The following is a 24,834-nucleotide window of genomic DNA, read 5'->3' as shown; positions in this document are numbered from 1 at the left end:
AGACACCCAGAATCTGGCGCTCCATAGCCCTCCGAGTTATGCGAATCTTGTTCACTCTCTTTTTTGTGAGTGGTAATGTTTCCGCCCCATAAGTGAGTACAGGCAATACACACTGGTCAAAGATTTTCCTTTTCAGGCATATGGGTAAGTCCGATTTAAATACATAGCTCAGTTTACCAAACGCCGCGCCGCCCAGGCTAATCCTATGCGACGTGGGAGCTCGCACGTCTGGTTATCTCTTCCCAACCGAATTTCATGTCCCAAGTACTTATAAGAACTTTTATATTGAACTTTATTACCTTTATTGAAATATATTTCCCATGACCGTAAATAGTAGAAATTTCCGAATTAGGAATTAATGTTTTATTTAATTGGAAATACAATTAAAAAAATTGACTAACCTCTTTTATAGAACTGCATTGTATGTGACGCATGCATGCCGATGCAAACAGGTCTCTGTGCTACAGCAATTAGTAAATTAGCTTCATTCCCTTGCGGCAGATTAACATAACCAACAATGGTGACAGTTGTTTTAGTATTATTAAACCTGCAGATTTTCCTCCTCGCTTCATATGGATAGTCGTCTTCCGTTTGTATTCCACCTCTTTCTAGAATCCAATCGAAAGCGCTTGTCATTAGCCCTCCATCGCAACCACTAGAATGGGCATCACAATCCATCAAGTTTTGCTTACTTAATTTAATCAATTGTTTGGTTTTGAAGAAGTAGGCTGCTTCTATACCATATGCCTGAAAAATACAAAATACAGTGACTCACAGCTTAAATGATGCAATCCCTACTCAATAAAACTAGCTTGTGTCAGTGGCTCAATATTTATTAGAAAAAAATTGCATACTAAAATTAAATAACTATAAGTCTTTTAAAATAGCATGAGCTATTTTTTGGGTTTTAAACATACCTTACTTAATAACAATAAATATTTAATTATTTTATGTATGATTTTGATGTCACAGCTAAAATGATGCACATTTTAAAAGAAGAAAATTAATAAAGAAAACAAACTTAACGCATTGAAAAATGATTGCTAATATTTTTTAGGTCCTTCTTCATTATCAATTACAGCCTGTAGTCGTCTAGGCATGGATTCCACCAACTTTCTAGTGTACTCTGAGGAAATTGTGTCCCAAGCTTCAGTAATTTTGACTTTGAATTCATTTCGATTTGATATTGGGGCACTATTTACTTTATTTTTAATCTCAACCACAAATTCTCAATACATTTAAATCTGGCGACTGGGCTGGCGTTTTAATGATATTTCGGCAATTCTAAAGCAACCAGTATGAACCAGATATGACGTGTGTTATGGATCGTTGTCCTGATAAAACCGGTAATTGTTATTGATACCTAATTTTTGAGCACTAGCGGCGAGATGCTGCCTTAGTATATCCAAATACATGTATGGGTTCATATTCCCTTCAATAAAATGCATGTTACCTACTCCTGCAGACGACATACACCCCCACATCATCACTCCACCTCCACCGTGCTTTACCGTAGCTTTCATATTTTTTAATTTTAGTTCTTCATTCGACCTTCTGCACACTGATATTTTTCCATCGGATCCAAACAAGTTTATTTTGGTTTCATCGGCAAATATTACTGAATTCCAAAAGTTTAAATCTTTATTAACATGCTCCCTGGCGAACATCAATCTAATACGCCTATTTCTTTGACTAATAAAACGTTTATTTCTAGCAGTTCGGCCGTGCAGATTATTTTTTCGTAATATTCGTCTAATTGTTTCGGGGTTACATCTTTTTCCAAACTGCCTTTCCACCTCATCTCGCAATTTTGGTCCACTTTTTTTAGGATTATTTGCTATTTCTCTGAGAATCCATCTTTCCTCGCGGTCGGTAGAAATTTTATTAGGCGCCAGCCTTGATTTATTTTCAACTCTATTTTAATTTCGATAACGTTCAATAATGTGCTGAACTGTTGATGAACATTTATTTACCATTTTGGATATGTTTCTTTGGCTATATCCATTTCTATGGTGAGTAATAATTAAATTTCTTTCATTAATCGTAGTTCGGCGGCCCATTTTTAAATAATCTTGTTATTTGACAATTAAATACTTTGAAATGTCAAATATCAAATTAAACAGAAATAATTGCAATATGAATTTAATCTAACGCCTACTTCGCAAATTTCAAATTGATTAGTTGTGTAATGCTTTATCGTATGCTGCATCATTTTAGCTGTAACATTATAGACGGAGGGCAGCGCTGAAAAATCTCTTTGAATTTACTAAAGCTAGATTTTTCACAGTTGATTACTGTGAGTGTGTGGAGAAACATACTGCGATCGGTCAAGCGAAACGTAGAACAGGGGTTACTGAGAGGGTATCAAATTTGCTTTCCTACGAAGGTAATTAAATCCATTTACTAAGGCTGAAAATCAGTACAGACATTCTAAATTAAATATAAATAAAAGTTATTATAGTCGGTCAGCTGTATAACAGGACAGAGCCGGTCGGTCGGCCCCAATATTCGATCGAGAAAATGAAGCATTTTGGCTCGCAATTTTTTAGTCCAGTATGAATTTACTTGAAATTTTTACAGAAGGTAGGGAGTAGTCCAAGGATCACTTTCTATATCATGCCGCTATCATACGCTAAAACCTTGGGGGTGGTTGCCACCCCATCTCGGGGTGGGAATTTTTTATTACATTTAAACCATGTAATTCGATGGAAAAAGTGATTCTAAGAAAACAATGTTTTTTGCATTTTCTTCGTAAAACTAATATTTTTCGAGTTATTCGCGTTTGAAAGTAACAATTTTTCGACGAAAAAATCGACTTTTTTAGAGAGATTTTTGAGAATACCTCGAAAAATATGTATTTAATTAAAAAAACTGTAGATATCAAAATTTTATCTTTTAGTAGCCCAAACCAAATTCTTTTCAAATAATATCTTTAAGACCAACACAAACCGAGATACGGCATGTTAAAAGTTAGCTTTTTTCGTCAAATGCATAATTTGAAATATTCAAAGCCAAATAATGGAAAAAATTTGCATTTTTCGAGGAGAACTTAAATAATCTTATTTCAAGTATACAATTAGACCTTTCAAAAAAATAATAATAAAAAGTTTCTAGCATAAAAATTAAGCGACCTATAATCAAAAAAATGTTGGTACCTGCTTTTCTCTACGAAAAAATCAGTGAAAACAACCCCCTAACTACCTTCCTAATTCAAAACTGGTTTTTACCTTTCTGTAGTTCCTTTTATATTTATATTATCAATAAACTCAATGAGTTCGACTTATTCAAAATTCCTAATATTGAAATAATTGGAGTTTAAAGAACAATTGATTTTTTGCAATTTGGTATTTTTCACCTTTTACTTCATAATATCTCCGACAATACTGAAGATACGAAAAAAATTATAAAATACTAAATTGTATCTTTTTGAATGACTAAAATTATCTTGTTTATAGATTTTCTTTACAGTGAATAGTTAGCCAGATATATCTGTTTAAAACCTCTATTTACCAGCAAGCACCCCTTATTCAAGCCCTTTAAACCTTCCCCAATTAAAAACAAAGGGATCTTACGGAATTTAATTTACACAGTCTTATAGCTCCTTAAAAATCCTACAAAATCATTTTTGAAGAAACTTTTTATCGGCAAAAATATATAGAATATTTTTCGAGGTATTTTCAAAAAACCCTCTAAAAAAATTCGAATTTTTCTTCGAAAAACTCTTATTTTCAAGCGCGAATAACTCGAAAAATATTAGTTTTAGGAAGAAAATATAAAAAAATGTTTTTTCTTAGAATCACTTTTTCCATCGAATTACATGGTTAAAATGTAATAAAAAATTCCTACCCCCGAGATGGGGTGGCTATCACCACCAAGGTTTAAGCGTATGATAGCGGCATGATATAGAAAATGATCCTTGGACTATTCCCTACCTTATGTGAAAATTTCAAAAAAATCCATTCTGGACGAAAAAATTGCAAGCCAAAATGCTTCATTTCCTCAATCGACCATTGGGGCCGACCGACCGGCTCTGTCCCGTCATACAGCTGACCGACTATAATAACTTTTAGTTATATTTAATTTAGAATGTGTGTACTAATTTTCAGCCTTAGTAAATGGATTTAATTACCTTTGTAGGAAAGCAACTTTGATACCCTCTTAATAACCCCTGTTCTACGTTTCGCTTGACCGACCGCAGTATGTTCTTTGAAACCCAAAATATAACTTATGCTATTTTATAAGACTAATAGTTATTTAATTTTAGTATATAATTTTTTTCTAATAAATATTGAGCTACTGACACAAGCTAGTTTTATTAAATTTTTTTAAGCTGTAAGTCACATAATGATAACAAAATTAAATATTACTTACAAAGAAGTATCATTAAGAAGAAGGAACAAAGCAGTTGGTTTCAAAAAAAGTTTTGGTTATAATAATATTGTGCTACTTTTAAAATACTCTTTTATGAAAACGATTTCTTAAGTCGAAATTTTTTTTTATTCAAAACAAAGCTGCATCCTCCCGAAGGATATTAGCGACATAACGGTTGTAACTTACAATGTATACAAATATTAGTCATATAACAATGGTAATACCTAGTACCTACTTACATGATTAAATTTTGTACAACATAACAAGATATATTATTTATAACCTATTAGTTTTCTGTAAACAAAGTTCTTTCCCAGTAACGTTTGCAAGCTGTTCGAAATGCTATATAGACGTCTTTCATAGTATATTTAGGACAATCAATTAAGAAATGATCTGTACTGTCTGATACATTACAAACGGAACATTTTGGAGCTTCGCTGTTTGTAAATAAGTGTGCGTGTTTGTATTTATCTACTATGGTCTAGTCTCAGACGTGTTGAGATTATTTGGGATTTTCTGCTTATTACTGTCGGTTGCCACGGAGAAATGTCACTTTTAATCAGTTTTAATTTCGAAACAGAATTTTGCCACTCTCGGTTCCACGCACTTAACAATTTATTTTTGAAAAAGGCTTTTAAATCACTTGCCACACTCCGATATTCAACCTTCGATTCGTCATTACTGATAGCATCGCGAGCACTTACATGTGAATGTTATTTTTGACTTAATTGAGAAGTGTCACTCTCACTGTCAGAGTAAAAAAGTTCTTTACCAATCTGAAGATACATTTTCTTCTTAATAGACGTTAATTTGCGCTTTATACTTCTATCTTTTAAGTGGGGATATACTTTTGTGAACATATCAGTTAGACTGACGTAATCTTTTGTGTATTCTTGAATGATAGTCAAGGGATCAGCAGAACTGGTAATGTTAGTTAGAAGCATATCCAGTTGGTTGTAATCAAGAACGAAAGATGGAAAATGATTTTCAGTAATCGTTTTTGCGGGTTCTAGTAGCAGTGATACAGAGTTACTACTACTTTCCGTTGAAACAGTTTTAGTTTTCTTGATTTTTTGCCAAATTTTAGGCTCACGAAACAACTTACATTCTGCTGAAGAAGACTCGACTTCAGGTGAAGTTATATCATCAACGGTGCGCTTATGAGGGTTGAATTCTTGAGCAATGTTTGTTATCGTGGTTGTTGTGTTTAAATTGTGGGATGCTAACATCGGTTCTTCTAAAAGTTGATGTACATGTTGGGAATCTGCATTGCTGGGAACATGGGAGAATAACTTTGCTTCTGATAGTGTATGTGTTTATTGCGAAACTGCATTATCTAGGTTGGGTAAAGATTTTTCATTATTTGAATTTTGATCTTCTAGAACTGTTGATTCGAATATTGTTTACTTTTGATGCTAGAATTTTTTTTTATAAAACAAAAATAAAGCTTTTTTAAACAATCTAAAAAAGTTGTATTAAGTTATCCTCAAAAAGTGCTTCATTTTTTGATTATTTCACGTTAAAATATTCGATTTGGAATTTGACGAATATGAACCTATTTTTTAGTAGCTATAAATCTGATTCTGCTAGGTCTAGAGACCTAATATATACACCATTTTTTTTCACTTTTTAACAGGCTATATTTTTGTTAAGAATGTTTTTTTCGACAAAATCCTTACTTTTTGAGTTATTTGCGAAAAACCGTCTAAAAACGTGGTTATTTTGTTGAAAAATGAACATACTCACTCGCAGATAACTCGAAAATCATTGACTTAAAAAAATTCAGCAATCTTATATTTGCTGAGACATCCTTCTGTCTTCGATAGGGCCCAAACCCAACTAAATTAAATTGTCAAGAGGTGTAACAAATGAAGAGTTACTGTTAATTCAACAAAAATAAAAACGATTGCCTTCAGATATCATAATAGTACCAGAAACGAACGGGCTAGGATAACCCTTCAGGTTAGAAGTCCAAGGTAAAGAAAAGAGCTAGTTTCCTGGAGCGCTATCTGGAAAGTTTAGAGCCACATCAAACTGGACTCTCTTACACACCTACAAAACTAAGTTTATACTAGTAATCGACTACAGAGCATATCTTTATGCATTACTTAATACCAAACACAATAATACCATCGTTGACACCGAACGTAGAATGCTCAGAAAGTGCCTGAGAAAGTCGCAGTGATATCCATCAGCATTATCACATCCATTAGCAAAAATTCCCTCCATACAAGAGAGAATTTGTTCTCTCAGTGGCAAGTAGGTACGGCGTACAATAGATGGCTCGAACAACAGAGCTAAAGATGCCCTCAAAACACCTTGCAATCGATACGGCAATATACTCACCAGGAGACCCAAAAATAAAGTTCCATTCCCTCCAGCAAATCTTCTACAATTGGCTAAAAACAACGAACTTCCTAAAGAGTATTATGATTAAAGACTGGATTATATGCAAAATGCATATGCATATATATGCTGCATATTTCTCATGTTTTTCATAAATGCATATGCCTTGCATATTTGGAGATTTAAGAGCATATAAATGCATATTTTGATGGGAATTTACTCTACCCCATTTAAAAATAAGGTATATATTAGTAACATCAACATCCATTAAAATAAAATGTGAAAGTAAATATTTTGCTGTTAAGCTCCTTTGTTGTTGTACCCATAAACATAATGGGCGTTATTTATAGCTGCAGGTATCATTATCCGGATATTTAAGATTTATAGACTTCTCAGAATTTACAAATTACCTAAGTAAATACCGATTATATTTTGAATAACATTACAAATATTACCTGTACTTTCTGCTGGTGTCGGCCAACTATGAATTATTCTGGGAAAACCAACCAAAACGAAATTTTAAGGCAGCGTTGCCAATTTAGCTTATTTTATGCTAGATTTGGCATATTTTTGTGTTGTTTAGCTTATTTATTTCTTGTTTAGCATATAGCATATTTTCTAGCATATTAAATAATATAAAAATTATTTAGTAAAAATCGAAAATCTTCTAATTCAGAACAAATTTTTATGTTGGCCTTACAATTACTAAAACAACTTAGAAACTCTCTCACAGGAACTTGAAACTGATATCAGTGAGTCAAATCTGATTCCTAACAAAAAATGTTTAACCATTCACACATACACACCTACATCAGCAAATCCCTTCGCCTTCAATAATGTTTATATTAGTACTTATGTCTGTGGACCATGAGATTACTATTAACTACAGGATCATGTTTCAGCATTTTTTAAAACAAATAATTTATCTGTACTGGGTTATGCTTGCTATAGGGATTTTTTATTAGTTGATAATGGAATACCTACTGTTGAACTGATCATTCCATCATTCTTGTGAGGTTTGGCAAATACTATATTGGTCGAGTTGGCAACACTGTTTTAAGGGTAGGATAGATTATTTTATTTTATGAATGGTTAGTCTTAAATCAATCGCCGATTATTCAACTTTTGTGATTGCAAGTTATTGACTATACTGTGTAAAAAAATCATTTTATTATTATTGTGAAAATGCCTAAAGTAGCAAGGGAAAAATCAAGTCTTCTCAGAAGTTGGATTGGAAGTAACAATCATCTAAAAGTTATCGACAGTGAAAGTATGTTTTGCACCATTTGTGATAAAAAGGTAAGTTCTCCACTTCAATAGATTTTTAAACTTATCAAACTTCTTTGCACATCTATGTGTCTGTCTATTCTAAAATGACAAACCGTCCCATTTCTTCAAAAACTGTTTTTTAAAGTTCGCAACGGTTTGGCTTATACAGAGCGAGGTGTTGAGAGTGGCCCACCCTGTATACTACGGTACACTGACTGTACTTTATTGTTTGACGATTTCAATTTCACTTTGAGAAATAAAAAAAAATTGGGGGAGGTTTAAAAAGTTTGATCATTTTAATGTAGGTATCTATTTACGAAAACATCTAAAACATCATTATCATTATATTCCAGATTCCATGTCAAAAGAAATTCCAAGTAGTTCAACACATAAAAACTTCACTTCACCAAACTAAGCTATCAAAAAATGATAATAAACCTCGCCAGCAGATTCTACAGAACAGTTTGCAGATTCAGAATACGTCAGTTGGGCAAGAAACCTTTGCAAAGGATTTATGCCATTTTTTTTTGAACTGCAATATCCCTCTGCACAAGTTAGAACATAAATCGTGTCAAAACTTTTTAAAAACTTATTGCAAGATTAAAGATAAACCAGCTCAAATACCAAGTTCTTCAACTCTTCGGAAAAAATATGTCAGTGCATGTTACAAAGATGTGATGACGAGTATTAAAAATCAGTTAAAAGCCGATTATCTTTGGATTTCCGTCGACGAAACAACGGATACAAAGGGTCGACAAATTGCGAATCTAATTGTTGGAGTTCTTAACGACTCTGGCGATTTTAAAAACTCATACTTAATTAGTGTAAAATGTTTGGAAAAAACAAACTATGCTACAATAGCTAGATTTGTTAACGAATCCCTAACAAATTTTTTTTTACCTGATCAAGTATCATTTGAAAAAATATTATTAATGCTTAGTGATGCCGCCTTATATATGATGAAAGCTGCATCCAATCTTAAAATCTTTTTCCCTAATTTAATTCACTGTACATGTTTGGCGCACGGCCTAAACAGAGTTGCAGAGAAAGTTAGAATTGAATTTCCCAATGTAAACACCTTAATAAATAATGTAAAAAAAGTATTTCTGAAAGCACCACTACGTGTACAGGTATATAGGGAGATGCTTCCCGATATTCCTTTACCACCAGAACCAGTATTAACCAGATGGGGAACTTGGCTTAAAAGTGCTATATTTTTATCTGAACACTACGACGACATCAAAAGCGTTATTTCAAGTTTTGATCCGACTTGTACCGCTATTGATAACTGTCAAAATATTTTTAAAGAAAAGTCTATTAAAAATCAATTGTTGTATATAAAATCGAATTTCGATATCATTGAAAGTTCAATTACAAAATTAGAGGCTCAAAATTTATGTCTTCACAATAGTATGTCTATTGTTGATTCGGTTAAACAGAAAATAACAAATCTGAATGGGGAAATTGGAGTAAAAATTAAAGATAAACTTGATGACGTTTTAAACAAAAATGAGGGTTTCACTTTATTGCGTTCAATAAATAATATAATCAATTTTGGAAACTTCGATGAAAATATTAATATGGATCCGTCTCTAATAGCAAAGTTTAAATATGCCCCAATTACATCTTGTGACGTTGAGAGATCTTTTTCTGCCTATAAACAAATATTAACAGATAGAAGACATAATATTAGTTTAGAAAATATGAATCAATATATGATTATTTATTGTAACAATAAAAATATGTAAATTTGTTTTATTGTACTCTTTTTATAATATTAGTTTAGAAAATATGAATCAATATTGTAACAATAAAAATATGTACATTTATTTTATTGTACTCTTATTTATCTTGTGGTCAAAATAAAATATTTTGCCGTTTTATTTGTCACAAAACCTGAAGTTAAAAAAATATATTAAGAAATAATAATACAATTTGGTTTAAATTCAAACCTATTTATTTATTTTTATTATTTTTTATTTATTTATGTATTTAACGTAAACCATAAAATTATTCATATAAAAATAAGTGCATATATAAATGCATATTTGCATGTTAATTGTGCATATTCAGCTTGTTTTAAAATGCATATTGCATGCATATTTTAGACATTTTTTAGTGCATATTTTCCAGTCTCTAATTATGATATTTTAGAACAATTTCCCCTAATATATATCAGATAACTTAAGCTGCATCCCCAAATGCTGATCCAAGAGCCGTTTCCAAGTATACTGGTGCCTTCCAAGAAAATGCCCTTTTCCCATCCTTTAAGCGTTCTTCTCAAATTTCAAGGAAAAATCTCGGGAAAGAGAAATGTAGGACGTAGGGGGATTTCCTGGTTGCGAAATTTAACGCAGTGGTACGGGTGCAGTTTAATATAATTGTTCAGAGCTACAGCCAACAAAGTTAAGAATACTGTGATGGTAGCCAACCTCCGATAGAAGACTGCAAGAATAAGAAAGTGTTCTTCTCATAATTTGCTCCCCATATATGTTAAATAATTGTGGAGACGATATGCGTCCTTGTCTCACACCTTATTCTGGAAGGAATTCGTGTGAGAGTGTGTCTAGTGTCACTTTAAATGTTTGAATAGTGTATTCGTATAGTTCAGTTATAATTGAAAGTAAGTGTTGTGGTACGCCTACCTCTTTTAGAATATGCCAAAAGTTTACCATTTGATCATGTCGAACGCTTTGCGATAATCTATAAAATAAATGTATAGTGGGGTATTGAATTCCCTAGATTTTTTCACTTTTGAGGAGTGTCTCCACCTTTGGTAAATCCAGCTTGCTCTTGGGTTATTCTTCTTTCTAGGAAAGTATTTAGGTTCTCATTGATTATGTGTAGCATTTTACTGGCATGTGAGAGTGGGGAGATATATGGAAACTGCCTTTTTTATGTATTGTCTTTATTGTAGATTTTGTGCAGTCGTTAGGCCGTTGCTTGGAATACCATATTTTGTTAGAGATCACGTGAAACAATTTTATTCCGGTTTCTTCTCTCGTTTTGGGCATTTCTGCTGTTATCATATATCTAGACCTAGTATTTAGTTACACTTGAGTTAATTGATCGCCAGTCTTATATCATTCTTGCGTATATTAGGTCCTTCCATTATTTTCTGAGATTTGGTGAACTAGTTCCTGGCGTTGATCATATGGAATTAGGATTTCTTTAAATTGGGAAAACTATAGATTATAATAACAACTCCCTCGGATATAAAGTCGTTACCCATTATTACTCTTTATTCTATTCTAATATCTGTATGTATAAATATGTTAAAGTTGATGATAGGAGACATTTTTTTCTCGTTTAGTTGGACTAGACGAGATACACACACATGATACTACATGCATCACTTCCCTTTATATTATTATAAATATCTAACGGATTTTAATCATAGTCGCAATGTCAATATCCTTATTTTTTATTAAAATTAAATGTAAAAAAAATGACTATACTGGATTCAAAATAATTTAAAACGCTAAATCAATATTTTTTACATTTTGCGTAAATCAAATATTGACAAGCAGAATCCACATAATTAAACAAATATTTCAATTTTTGTATCATAAATATTTTGAGAATTTATTATAAATGCCTGAGAGAATATAAATTTATGCATTTGCCATATTTAATTGTTTCATAGTAATGACAATATTTTATTTATATATTATTTGTATAATGATAAAAAAGCACAATTTTAACACATATTTGCAGAGAATAACTAACTTGTTATCCGTATACGTAGATATCCTAGAATATACAAATATACAACATACTACATAGTATTAGCAGAATTATTCAACATGTATTATATACAAGAATAAAAAACCGCAAAACGCCGTAAAAATGAGTGGCACATACAATATTCCAGCTACAAAAGAGGTGATATGAATATTACGTGGCGCGAAAATGTATTTTTCTACGAGCGTGCAAAAATGTCTACTTTCGCGCACGAGTTTTAGTTTAGAAAGTTTCACTTTTCCGCACGCGTGTTACTATCCCGCACGCGGTTTACTTTTCCGCACGCGTTTTACTTTTCCGCACGCGTGTTAATTTAGATATGTTAATATGGCCTTGTAATTATAATACATGCAATAACCTAATATTTAGATATTATTTACTAATTTATTTCAAATATATCTTATCGTGTTTATGTTTTAATGAAATTAACGCGAACATTCGATGAAATAAAATAATTTTGACATAATATTCGAAAGTCAAATCAGTAGACAATAACAGTGGTTTTGAATCGTCGTCATGGAAACCAAGGTCGTCGTCATGCTAACCAATTATGCTGAAAGTTTGGTTTTGATAACCTTGTCAAAGAATTAATTTGTGTATGTATTGTCATATTCCCCCCGTCATGTATGTATTGTCAACTCCCGCTTCGCGTCGTTCAGCAAACTGCAGTCGCGTGCGGAAAAGTATGACTTTCTGCACTTGTTAGGAAAATAACTATTTCATTTTGATGGAAAATAAAACTCTAGTTTTATTTTAAAAGATTTTTCCATTATATTTGCTAAATTTGAAGTAAAACGCGCCACAAAAGAGTAACTTTGATACAGTTTGCATTTTGAAGCTCTTTTGTGGCGCGTTTTACTTACAATTTAGCAAATATTATGGAAAAATCTTTTAAAATAAAACTAGAATTTTATTTTCCATCAAAATGAAAATACATTTTCGCGCTACGTAATATTCGTATCAGTTCTTTTGTAGCTGGAATATTGTATGTGCCACTCATTTTTACGGCGCTTAGCGGTTTTTTATTCTTGTATCAGGAGTTTTTCAAAGTTATTTATAAATTAAATAATGTATGAAGTTGAATGTAATGTTTCCCGATTACACGTTAAGCGTTATAAATTGTCGCCTTTCTCGCATTATCTCCCAAATGATCTAGTGTTTATTGAATGTACACTAGATTTTTTTCTATTCGAAATAGATTGAAAAAAAAATATTGCCATGGCCGCTAAATAAACTCTAATTACCCGATCAAATTAGCGTCGTTACCACTACAACTACATAAACCATTTCGGCGATAATGGTTAAATGGATTATATTTTGGAGCTAGATAACTAACGTCGAAACGGCTTAACCAATTTTGATCACTAAACATAAGTTTCAAACATATTGACAAGTAGTATCTGATGCATCTAAGGTCAAGTATGATAACTGAAGTTATTACAGGAATTATTCAGCTTGAAAATCCTTTTTTCCCATAGAAAATAGATTTGATCACATTTATGAAGCCTATAACTTAAAAATTCGAATTTTGCCAGATATGAGGTATACACCGTTAGAGGCGTCTAGTATTTATTATTAAATTATAAACGCTCAGTTACTGGCTCAATTCATAGGTTGAAATTTTGAGAAATTGTCAAAAAACCAAATTTTCAACGTTTAGTTTTTTTAGATTTTCAGCTATACTGAGCTGTGTGTACGTCTGATCCTAACCGCTTAGGCATCATTTAAAAGCTTAACTCAACTCTATTGATTTGGTGTATTTACGGTTTGCCTGTCTCTCCTTGAACCTAAGATATATACCCCCAAAAAATATGCCGTTTTGTACCTAAACAGTCCTATAGCTGGCTTATGAGTGGTCGAAAGTCACAAATTACATCTGTTCTGAATCGGCCCTGACACCCGCTTGAAACGCAAAAAAAATTCAGATTGGTGTAACTTTTCCACACACATACACACATACATACATAAATATTCTAGAGTGCTATGTATTAAGAGTATAAGTCAAAAATGAAAATTTTTTATTAGGACTTTTCAAAGTCTTTTTTACCACTGATAAAATAACTATTACAACTAAATATGAAAATGATGACGAAATATGATTAATAAATTAGTAATTAACTACTTTACTTTCTACTTTGGTAATACCTTATTAATTATATAATTCAAAATATAGAAGAATCCCGAAAAATATTTTTTATGAGTTTATCATACTCTTATATTATATAATATATACTCTCTTGTACTATAGAATATATATTATATATTCTATATACATACATACATACAAACATATTCCTCTTTTTAAATAGAAACTGAGTCATATTTCTGAGCTCGGTAACTTTCGAATGGTATAACCGATTTTTAAAATTAAACATGCGTTGGAAAGGTAAAGATTAGTACTATCAGAAACTGCAAAGGTCGGACTTAAATTTTTTAATTTCTTGGGAGTTTTGGGGACGAGAACGAAAAACAGACCCTAAATGGGAAGAGACGTAAAATCCACACCCTTAGACCAAAATGTATGGTTGACACATGGATGGGTGAGTCTTTTCCTAATTTAAGATGGGATTTGGCCCAATTTTCAATTCAGTCCGATTTAGAAAATCGAAAATTTCGTGTATATATAGCGTCGCATATACGGGGGTCGTGCGCCACTGGCGAGAACTGCCATTTTCTGGGACTAGTAGAATTACTCAACGAAATTTACTATACCGGGAAAATTCCGAAAGGATAGCTAACATCTGAGTTCATCCCAATACCGAAAAAACCCAACGCAAAGAAATGTAAAGAATAAGTATATAATGATCAGCTTGATGAACCCACAGGAAGCCAACTGAGATTTAGAAAGGACTTTGGAACTAGAGAGGCATTATTTACTATAAAAAAAACTCATGGAACGGTGCTGAGAAGTCAACTCTGTCTAGTTGACTTTAAGAAAATCTTTAAGAAAATACAACACAGAAGGCTTGCAAACATATTACGGAACACCAGAAAAGATGATCAGGATATGAGAATCATTACAAATTTATATCGATATCATAAAGCCATAATATAAGTAGACCAACAAAAATCGAAAAAGATATTTAAGAGATCTCTAAGGAGTGGAGTACGACAAGGATTTGTACTATCCCCTCTACTTTTTAATATGTGCTCAGAAGAGATGTTTAAAGAGCCACTAGAAAATATCAATGAAAGTATATTAATTAACGGAACACTAGTAGGCCTGGATCCCACGTACCAAAAAAGTTGATTAAAGCAAGCTGAAAATTTGTTAATAGCTTAACGGTGTCTAGTCGGACAAACTTTGATGCCTTAAAAATTTGGAACGTCAGACTACGAAAACGTCCCATGCATTTTGTCGGACAGAACTTCCAATTGCTTTGTTACCTTTTGATTAAACTCTCATGCAAAAATCAGACTGCTATTTATCACCTGTCATAATTCCTGTCATTTGACATGTTCTACGTGTCAAATCCCCAAAAACCATTACTTGGAATGTAAGGAACAATAAGACCGCAGCCTTGAAGTAAAACAAAGCATTCAGATGGCCAGAAGCGATTGGAATTAAAATAGACCAGGGCGGATCTGTTTTGAGATGGATGTGAGAGGTGGCATTCGGAATTTTGCAGATAAAGTTAGGTGACAACTTCAATAATTATAATTGACTTATGTTCCTTCTTAAATATGCCAGAAACATTAATAAAAAGATTTAAATATTTAAAGATTTCGAAAAATATCGATTTTTTTCTACTTTCATTGCTTATAACTTTAAAACGATTCATTTTGGATCAAAGTCGTAGGGAAATAAAATAAAGATAATTAAATTTTCTATAATATGTGACTGGTTTCAATTTCTTAAATTATTACCCTTTCTGCAAAATAGAAATAAATAGAAAATAAGGGGACAAAAATACTGTTTTTATTCAACGTTTTTCAAGCACTTTGGTTACACTTAGAACCTTCATAATTCGCTTAGAAAATTTTTACGACATACTTAAACCGTCCACCAAATTTCATTAAAATCGACCTAATAGATTTTGCATATTAATTTAGCAATCTAAATTTTTTTAAAAAGTTCAAATTTTTTAAAAACTTTCTGAACAAAAAGTAGACCATTTAGAAGTTAGCTAATGTTTTTACATATAAAGAGGTTCTTTACCTATCTAATACACTTTACAGAATTAAAATCGGATTATTTAAGCGGCCTCAGCACTGTTTTAAAGTTATAAACAATGTTTTGGCTTATAAATAAATACAGTGAGGACGTTTGAGTTGGAATAAATTCATTTTCTTGAGAATGGGCGACTCTGGAGATAAATCCCGAAACAGATCGATTTTTATTTTTAAATTATAAATTTGGCATAAATGTCATACTAGTGACGTCATCCATATGGGTGTGATGACGTAATCTAAATATTGGAATTAATTTAATTCAATTTTTTTTAATTCAAACCCTGTATAAATAATTATGTTAATGTTTATATTAGTGAATACAAAATTGAATAGTCTTTCGATTGAGCTGTCACACGGCGCCTATTCTCATTTAAAAAAGTCATCGATTACGTCATCACGCCCAGATGGATGACGTCACTAGTATGACATATAATATATATACCAAAAAATTAGAATTTAAAAATAAAAATTGATCTGTTTTGGGATTTATCTCCAGAGACGTCTATTCTCGAGAAAATGACTTTATGCCAACTCAAACTCCTCACTGTATTTGTTTATAAGCCAAAAAATTGTTTATAATTTTAAAACAGTGCTGAGGCCGCTTAAATAATCCGATTTTAACTCCGTAAAGTGTATTAGATAGGTAGAGAGCCTCTTTATATGTAATAAAATTAGAAAACTTCTAAATGGTCTATTTTTTCTTCAGAAAGTTTTCAAAAAATTTGAACTTTTTAAAAAAAATCTAGATTACAAAATTATTCTGCAAAATCTATTAGGTCGATTTTAATGAAATTTGGTGAACGATTTAAGTATGTTGTAAGAATTTTTCAAGCGAATTACGAAAGTTCTAAGTGCAACCAAAGTGGTTGAAACACATTGAATAAAAACAGGCTTATTTTGCCCCCTTATTTTGTATTTATTGCTATTTTGCAGAAAGGGTAATAATTTAAGACATTTTTAACCAGTCTTTTATTACACAAAATTCAATTATCTTTATTTTATTTCCCCACGACTTTGTTCTAAAATTAATCGTTTTAAAGTTATAAGCAAAGAAATTAGAAAAAAATCGATGTTTTTCTAAATTTAATATTTTAATTTTTTTATTAATGTTCCGGGCATATTTGAGAAGGAGCATAAGTCAATTATTGTTGTTGAAGTTGTCATTTAACTTTATCTGCAAAAATCCGAATGCCACCTCGCAAATCCAAAAATAGACGCTTTTTCACAGATCCGCCCTGGTCTAAAATTAAAACTGGAGTATTTAGATATTACGTATTCTCTGTCCTTTTATATGGAATTGAAATGTGGACAATTACCAATTAGAGACGCAACTGAAAAAAGACTTGCAGCTTTGAGATGTGGCGTTATCGAAGAATGTGGAAATTATCATAGATACAACACGTAACAAATACGGAAAGATTATGAAAGATGAAATAATAATAAAAGGAAATCCTCAACACTACAAAGGAAATAAAAATAAGCTACTCTAGTCACATACAGTGGAACCCCGTTAAGTCGGCCTTCGATAACCCGTAAGTCCGGATAACCCGGACCGATTTTCATCAGACAAACATTTCAACAATAAAAACGTAATATTGACAACCGAAACTGTATATAACTGTACGTAATTCACATGTACTGTGCATAATGTATTTCATGTTTTTGCAATTATACTGGAGCTTATCTCTAAGGATACCGCATTTTATTAATTTTTACTATATTCTACGGCTAACCCGGATCAGCCGCGGTCCCGATTAATCCGACATATCGAGGTTCCACTGTACTTAGAAATGAAAAATATGAGTGGATACGACCGAAAATAAAGCACTTACCGCACTAAATGCCCAACAGGAACCACAATCCCCTTGGTCGCCCACTTCTGTAACTGCTCCTTCTTTTCTCCAATCCACTTCAGAAGGTGGATTTGCTTTGATGCTTAGATCCGTATGTAGCGACTGTTGACCTTTTGAAAAAAATCTGTTGTGGTCGCTTTGGGAGCGACTAACCCATCGAGAAAATTCCTCTGCTGTCATGTCGGCAAACTTAGTAATGCCCATTTCAAATGTGGAGAGACCACTTTCTGCTCTGGCATTGTGTTCTTCTATTTGGCGTAAGTTTTGTTGAAATATTATAAATCTTTCGTTGTCTACCGATCTAAATTTGTAGTTTTTGTTGTACTTTTTCTAAAACAAAATGAATAATTTGATCAAATTATGAAAATGTAAAATCTATAGCTATTTGTAGAAAGTGTATTAGCGATACAGAAATAGTGGATTCATAATAATTGTTTATTACTCTGAAAACATCTTTAGATTAGCACTGGACGAATCAGAAGCTAGTATTTTAGGAAAATGGCCAACGTATAAACAATATTAAAAATTCAGGCACCACGACTCTTTAAACGGTCTTAGGAAGATTATCTGTAACCTGTCTTATGCGTATATTGATACTTATACTACATTATTACTTACAAAGAATTATTAGATGTTACACCATTAGTGTACTCCTCTACGGGATAAGAAACTGGAGTCTCATAAGGCTCTCATACGCTCTAACCTGAACTATAGGCTAGTGGCTAGTGTGAGAATGTTGACAGGAACTCAAAATCGCCAGACTGGTGGAACATAACAGTGCAGTGTTATATTGGTATGGATTTCAGGTCACCGGGGAATAAATAGCAATGAAAGAGCTAATACACTTGACAAAAGAGGCATCAGCTACAAAATACTTTGGTCCAGAGGCGGGCATGGGTATGCCGGAAATCATCGTCCCTATCTAAGAGGAACTATTTATCCCCAAATGCAGTATTGCTCTAAGAAGTACCTGTGTACCAAGTCTCAAAGCCTTTAAAGATTTTTTAAGAAAAAGAAAAAATAATATTATGAGAAGAACTATTAAACCCAAATTCAATAAACTTCTTACTTAAATCAATAAGAAATACAAGTACTCTATGACTGTTTCACCAAAAAATGAAAAACTCAAAGAATAGGAGCAGAAGAGACTATGTACAAAGTTACAAGACTCTCTACAAATCTAAGAATAGTAAGATTTTGACCTGTTGGAAAGTAATATACATACTCCATTTTATATAAAACAAGAATATATTAGCTTAATTAATAGTCCAGAAAGCCACTGCGCATCCATAGGAAAAATATTCCGATTCGGATTTTTTGCACAATCTTACTCAAAAAGGACTCCTTTTAACAAATTTGCATGTTGCCAGGACCAAAAGTGGATCAAAAATTTTTTAAACGTTTTTTTTATTTTTTTCCTAAAATTATTTTTTTGCATGCAACAAAGTTTTTTTAGATTTTTTGGATATTTCCAAACAGAAAAGGTCTTTAGTGACTTTTCTCTAAAGTTGATAGTTTTTGACATATAAGCGATTAAAAATTGAAAAATTGTGAAATCGGCCATTTTTAACCTTCAAAAACTATGTGAAAAACTTAAAATTTGAATGTTGCCAAGGTAGATAGATATTCTTTAAACATCGATTGATGAAATCCCGAAGAGGTTTTTGCAATACAGTATTCAAAACTCCTTTGTTTTTTAATATCTAATCACGAGTGCGCGACACTATTTTCCACCGTTGCATGTGTATACAGTACGGTGCAAATGAAAGGAATAAATTCGTTATTTCGTAAACCGGCGACTTTAAGGAAAAAACTCGAAACAGGTTGATTTTTATTTTTAAGTTAAGATATTGTGGCGTATATGCTATACTAGTGACGTCATCCCTCTGGGCGTGATGACGTAATCGATGATTTTTTTAAATGAGAATAGGGGTCGTGTGGTAGCTCATTTGAAAGGCTTTTCAATTCTCTATTCAGTAATGTAAACATTTACACAATTATTTATACAGGGTGTCCAAAAAATTTTTATTAATTTAAATTATTTGACAAAAAAAGCAGTAGAAGGATAAATAATTATATAAATGTCTATATTACTAAATAGAGAATTGAAGAACCTATTAAATGAGCTAGCACACGACCCCTATTCTCATTTAAAAAATCATCGATTACGTCATCACGCCCAGACGGATGACGTCACTAGTATACCATATATGCCACAATATCATAACTTAAAAATAAAAATCGACCCGTTTAGGGATTTTTCCTTATATTCGTCGGTTTACGAAATAACGAATTTATTCCTTTCATTCGCACCATACTGTCCGTGGAAAATAGTGTCGCGCACGCTTGATTAGCAATTAAAAAAGGAGTTTTGAATCTTGTATTGCAAAAAACTCTTCGAGATTTCATCAATCGATGTTTAAAGAATATCTACCTACCTTGGCAACATTCAAATTTTCAGTTTTTTACATAGTTTTTGAGGGTTAAAAATGGCCGATTTCGCAATTTTTCAATTTCTAATCGCTTATATGTCAAAAACTATCAACTTTAGAGAAATGTCACTAAAGACCTTTTCTGTTTGGGATGATCCAAAAAACCTAAAAAAAACTTTGTTCCAGGCAAAAAAAATAATTTTAGGAAAAAAACAAAAAAAAAAAACTTTTAAAAAATTTTTGACACACTTTTGGTCCTGGCAACATGCAAATTTGTTAAAAGGGGTCCTTTTTGAGGAAGATTGTGCAAAAAATCCGAATCGGAATATTTATTCTAGCGGATGCGCAGTGGCTTTCTGGACTATAAAGGGATCCGGGTAGGTAAAGCTAGCTTGTCTTTCTTTCATCTTTTAGCAATTTTCAACATTGCTCCTTAAAACGGTTTAGTTAAAAAAGCGCTGCGTCACATGATTTCTGAGTATCCTACGTATATAATGGATAGAGTTGGGTATGTTAGCAAATGTTTCATCCTCAGGAATAAACTTCTCTTAACTTTCTATGATTCAAAATATTTCTGTTTCGGATTCAAATCTTTCTTCAAATCCAGTATCTAACATCCAGTATGCAGGAACTTTTCTACTTGTATTTATTGTACAATTTTAATCTTAGTTTTTACATTTTTGTTCCTGGAAATTGCCATTTTTGTTTGTTTTTTTCTGTCTTATTTTTATGGCCATTTCTGCCCCTTCCTTTTTACCGTATGAATAAGAGTTTTGATTATCTGTTGTTGACTCTCTGTGTTGGTCAGCTTATTATTACTTCTTACGGATGCTTGTTTTACCCAGCACATATTTTTGATCTAACTTTTGTTACTTTGGTGCAATATTTAATCACAAATGTAGTTAAACAATGTAGTATGTCTCACGTCTATACCATCAACGCAAAAAAAAACAACGTTGATATGAAGAACTTAAGCATTAGTGGATATGGCGTACCTAACGTCGTAATGTACTGGTCACAGATATGGACATGTTCCAGAAGAACTTAGCTAGAAGCTAGAATCAAGAAAACTTAAAGAACAGTAGAAAAACAAATGCTTGGAAAGTCAATACGAAGCAAAAAGAAGAATGAATAATTAGGGAACAAAACCAAATCCAACCACGCCATTGAACGTATTCTAAAACAGAAATGGAGATATCCAAACAGATAATCTGAATATGAAAGATAGTCTGAGGTGATTTTACGCAAGAGGTCATATACTGCCAAATGATATAGTGAAGAAATCGGCCACAAAAAGGATAAAGGTATTAAGCCATTTCTGCAATGTCGAAAATATAATCGGAAGACAAGGGATAAATGGAGACAGATTGAAGAATGACAATAGATAGATTTGTTAAGATAAGATAGACACAAATAACATAACATAGATACATAGAACAAAATAACGAAAAAGAACACCGAGAAAAATTGGAAATAAAAAACACCTTCTTTAGTTTAGTTAAAGATCTTATTTTATCTATTTCCTAGACTGTGGTAAGAAATCCTATTAAAATTAGAGAAATAGAAGAACTTCAATTATCATAGTAGGATTAAATGTGCGAGGAGAATCTTTAGCAACTTACATCTAGTAAGGAATACTCAAAACCTAATTTACCTTATATTGCATCCATTGTTCTTTATCTGTTAAAGCTTCAATCGTAACAAAAATTGCAATTAAAATTATCACAAAATATTTCATTTTTATATCTTTACACATTTTGGACGGAAGTATTTACTTCCCTAGTTTACTAAAAACTGGTTTGTTTTTCCGATGCACCTTTTATTATTCATGGATGTATGATTTGTTATCTAAATAAATAATCAAAACATGTTTTTTTGTTTTGCGTAAAATAAATAAAAACAATTCTTAATTTTGGAAAGAAATTTTACTATTAAACATTTAACTTAACTAAGATATAAATAAATCACACATTTTTCGTAATATTTATATTTTAATTGGTAGCTAAGGTCTATCAACAATTATTCTAGTACAGTTTAAAAAAATAATGGGATATAACATAAAAATAACATGTTTAATATCGTCTGAAATTTCAACGTTAAGAGTATAGGCGCAAATATTTTACAGAGTTATCCCTAATTTTCTTTCTTTACACGGCAAATTACGTGTAGTAAAATTATCACTGGTATGGAAACTGCCGATGTAAACATTAGTAGTTGACAGTGACGCTGTCATTAGCATTATAGAGATTTTCGTTCAGTTTTTGAACGTTGTTGGATAACCGTTACTTGTGTAATCGCTTAAATTATAGGATTATTTTTCACTAACTATGTATTCAGTCATTACAGTAATTTATACTATACAATAAAAATTAATACTTAATCGAGAAAAGAGGAAAAGTGATTTGTTTAATATAGTGCGGCAGATTGGTGCAAATATTATAAGAATTGTGCATTTAATGATAGAAGCCAGGCACGTAGCCAAGGGAGGGGTTCATGGGGTCCGGACCCCTCCCAAAACTGCCTCGGCTTTGGATTCAAGGAAGCAAGATTATCCCTAAGTTATTATTATTATTTTTGAAAAAGTGATCGAAATTGTTATTACTTTTACTAGAATTATTTCTGTTTTTATTCAGTGTACTGATCAACTTATATCCAATTTAAAAATTAGATTTACCAAAAACGAAACTATTCGATCAGCTCTTGAATGGGTTGCATGTGAGAGTTAATTTTGAATGAAGTAAAAGACAGACGTACTCTCAATCATTTATTTTAACTTCCGACGACCGGTTTCGCTCACTACAGTATGCAGAGCATCTTCAGGTCAACGGTTACAAGTCACTAAATAAATGATTTCGCTATAAGGGGCTACTCCCTAAATATTCAATAACATGATATCTTGCTCAAATTATGCTAATGGGATATGGTGGAATAGACGAAGACTGTTGTAAAAGTTAACAAGTGTATGGAAATTCTTGAGGGTGGTGAGATAAATGGTGAGAGACAGCTGTGAGACGGTTACAATAAATTATTGAGAGTACGTCTGCCTTTTACTTCATATTCTATCAGCATTTCAAATTCTTTTATCTGGATTTGCCTCTACAGAAAAAGCAAAATTGCTAGACGATTTGTCTGCCTATTACTCCCACGACACTTCCCTTGTAGCAATAAAAGCTGAATATATGTTATGGTGTAACTGTAATACAATATCATCTTTGTAATAAAGATTCTTTTTACCAAACATTTATAAATTCCTTACAATTTTGACAACTATCCCTGTCACAGCATTATCGCTGCTCCTGTCCCAGTGTAGAACCTTTCATTCTTAACAATGAAGCGTGTAAAAACTCTGCCCAGAGACAAGACGGGAAACGAAAGATTCAGTTTATTGGCTCTTTGGTCCGCTCATTGAAACGTTGAGTTAAAGCCTGATATCTATAAAATAACCAAAAATTATTGGGTAGACAGCTGAATAGAAGACCATGTGTAGGTACTATTTTCTACGGAATCCTATATTTCGTTAGTAGTCACTAATATCACAGCTAACATCATCAGGGACGCTAAAATGATATTATAGATACAGTGAAATTAGGTATTAAAAACATCTTACTTACTAGGGTGAGATTGTCGTCATATAGATGTTAATATCATGGTAAAGTAGTAAACACTTAGTAAAAGTAATTTGAAAAATTTTAAAAATATAAGTTTTTCATGGTTGAAATATTTTTATTAAATTTAAAATATTTTTAATTAAATGAGACAAGTTGCAATTTTTAAAATATTAAAAGTTTTTTCAAATTGTTCAAATGTATCTAAAATTTATTCTGAGCTAATCTAATCTAACAAAAAAAAATGAGTTTTATTTGGACCCCCCTCAAGCACATTTCCTCGCTACGTGCCTGATAGAAGCATATAATTTGGACCACATATACTGCACATATATAAAGGTTCAAAACTAGATATGAGGCCATCTCAGATTTTACCCTTTACAAAACTGGCGGGCATTCAAAATGGTGACGATACATATGTGACTAATAGCACGATAACTTTTAAACGAAAAGTCCAATTTCAACCAAATTTGGTACATGTGTTCTTTTTTGATGTGTAAAGATCGAGCTCTGTGACCGGTCTCAACTTGCGTAGAGAAGGGGCTTTGAATTAAGTAGGGGCCCTTCAGTACTTTGCGTAAGACAGACTGGGCGGGAAAGTCCTCAACCTCGACACGGCGCGACCCAATGGCTGATAGGGAAAGTTCCTGCAGATATGCAGGACAGGTACGAATAAGGCATTGCCAAATAAGTACCCGCGGATCAACTGAGGATATGACATTAGGCAGCAGTAATGTCAGTACTGTATTAAGGCTGTGAGAAAGTTTAAAAAAATCCTGTAGGCCTAATTCTAGATACTCACAGGCGCAAGAAATGAAAAGACTAAATATCGACGTGATGGGAATCAGCGAGATGAGATGGCCAGGCTCGAATAGTACTATGTAGATGAGCATATAGTATATTATGCGGAAAAGGATGAACCACATCACTGGAATGGCGTAGGCGTAATTCTGAGCAAAATGATTGCTGGGGCTGTGATCAGCGTGCTACCTCTCTCTGACAGAGTCATTCTCATGAAGCTGCAAAGCAGGTCAGTTAATA

The 24,834-nt window shown here is 32.3% G+C and overlaps 1 protein-coding gene across 1 annotated transcript in view; it reads right to left on the bottom strand.

Moving 5' to 3' along the window:
* Positions 1 to 21,957, bottom strand: part of LOC126879281 (procathepsin L-like) — a 32,088-nt gene extending 10,131 nt beyond the window's left edge. Inside the window, exons 1-3 of the mRNA XM_050642359.1 lie at positions 21,843 to 21,957; positions 17,736 to 18,086; positions 402 to 747 (exon numbers count right to left, since the gene is read on the bottom strand). Coding sequence (XP_050498316.1) covers positions 402 to 747; positions 17,736 to 18,086; positions 21,843 to 21,944 — 799 coding nt within the window. The 5' untranslated portion in view covers positions 21,945 to 21,957. The remainder of the gene's footprint in view (positions 1 to 401; positions 748 to 17,735; positions 18,087 to 21,842) is intronic.
* Between the last annotated feature and the right edge of the window lie 2,877 nt (positions 21,958 to 24,834).

This window comes from Diabrotica virgifera, chromosome 1, assembly GCF_917563875.1.
Source record: "Diabrotica virgifera virgifera chromosome 1, PGI_DIABVI_V3a".
Lineage (NCBI taxonomy): Eukaryota > Metazoa > Arthropoda > Insecta > Coleoptera > Chrysomelidae > Diabrotica > Diabrotica virgifera.
The sequence above is the reverse complement of the archived record's forward strand: the minus strand, read 5'-3'. Positions and strand labels throughout refer to the sequence as shown.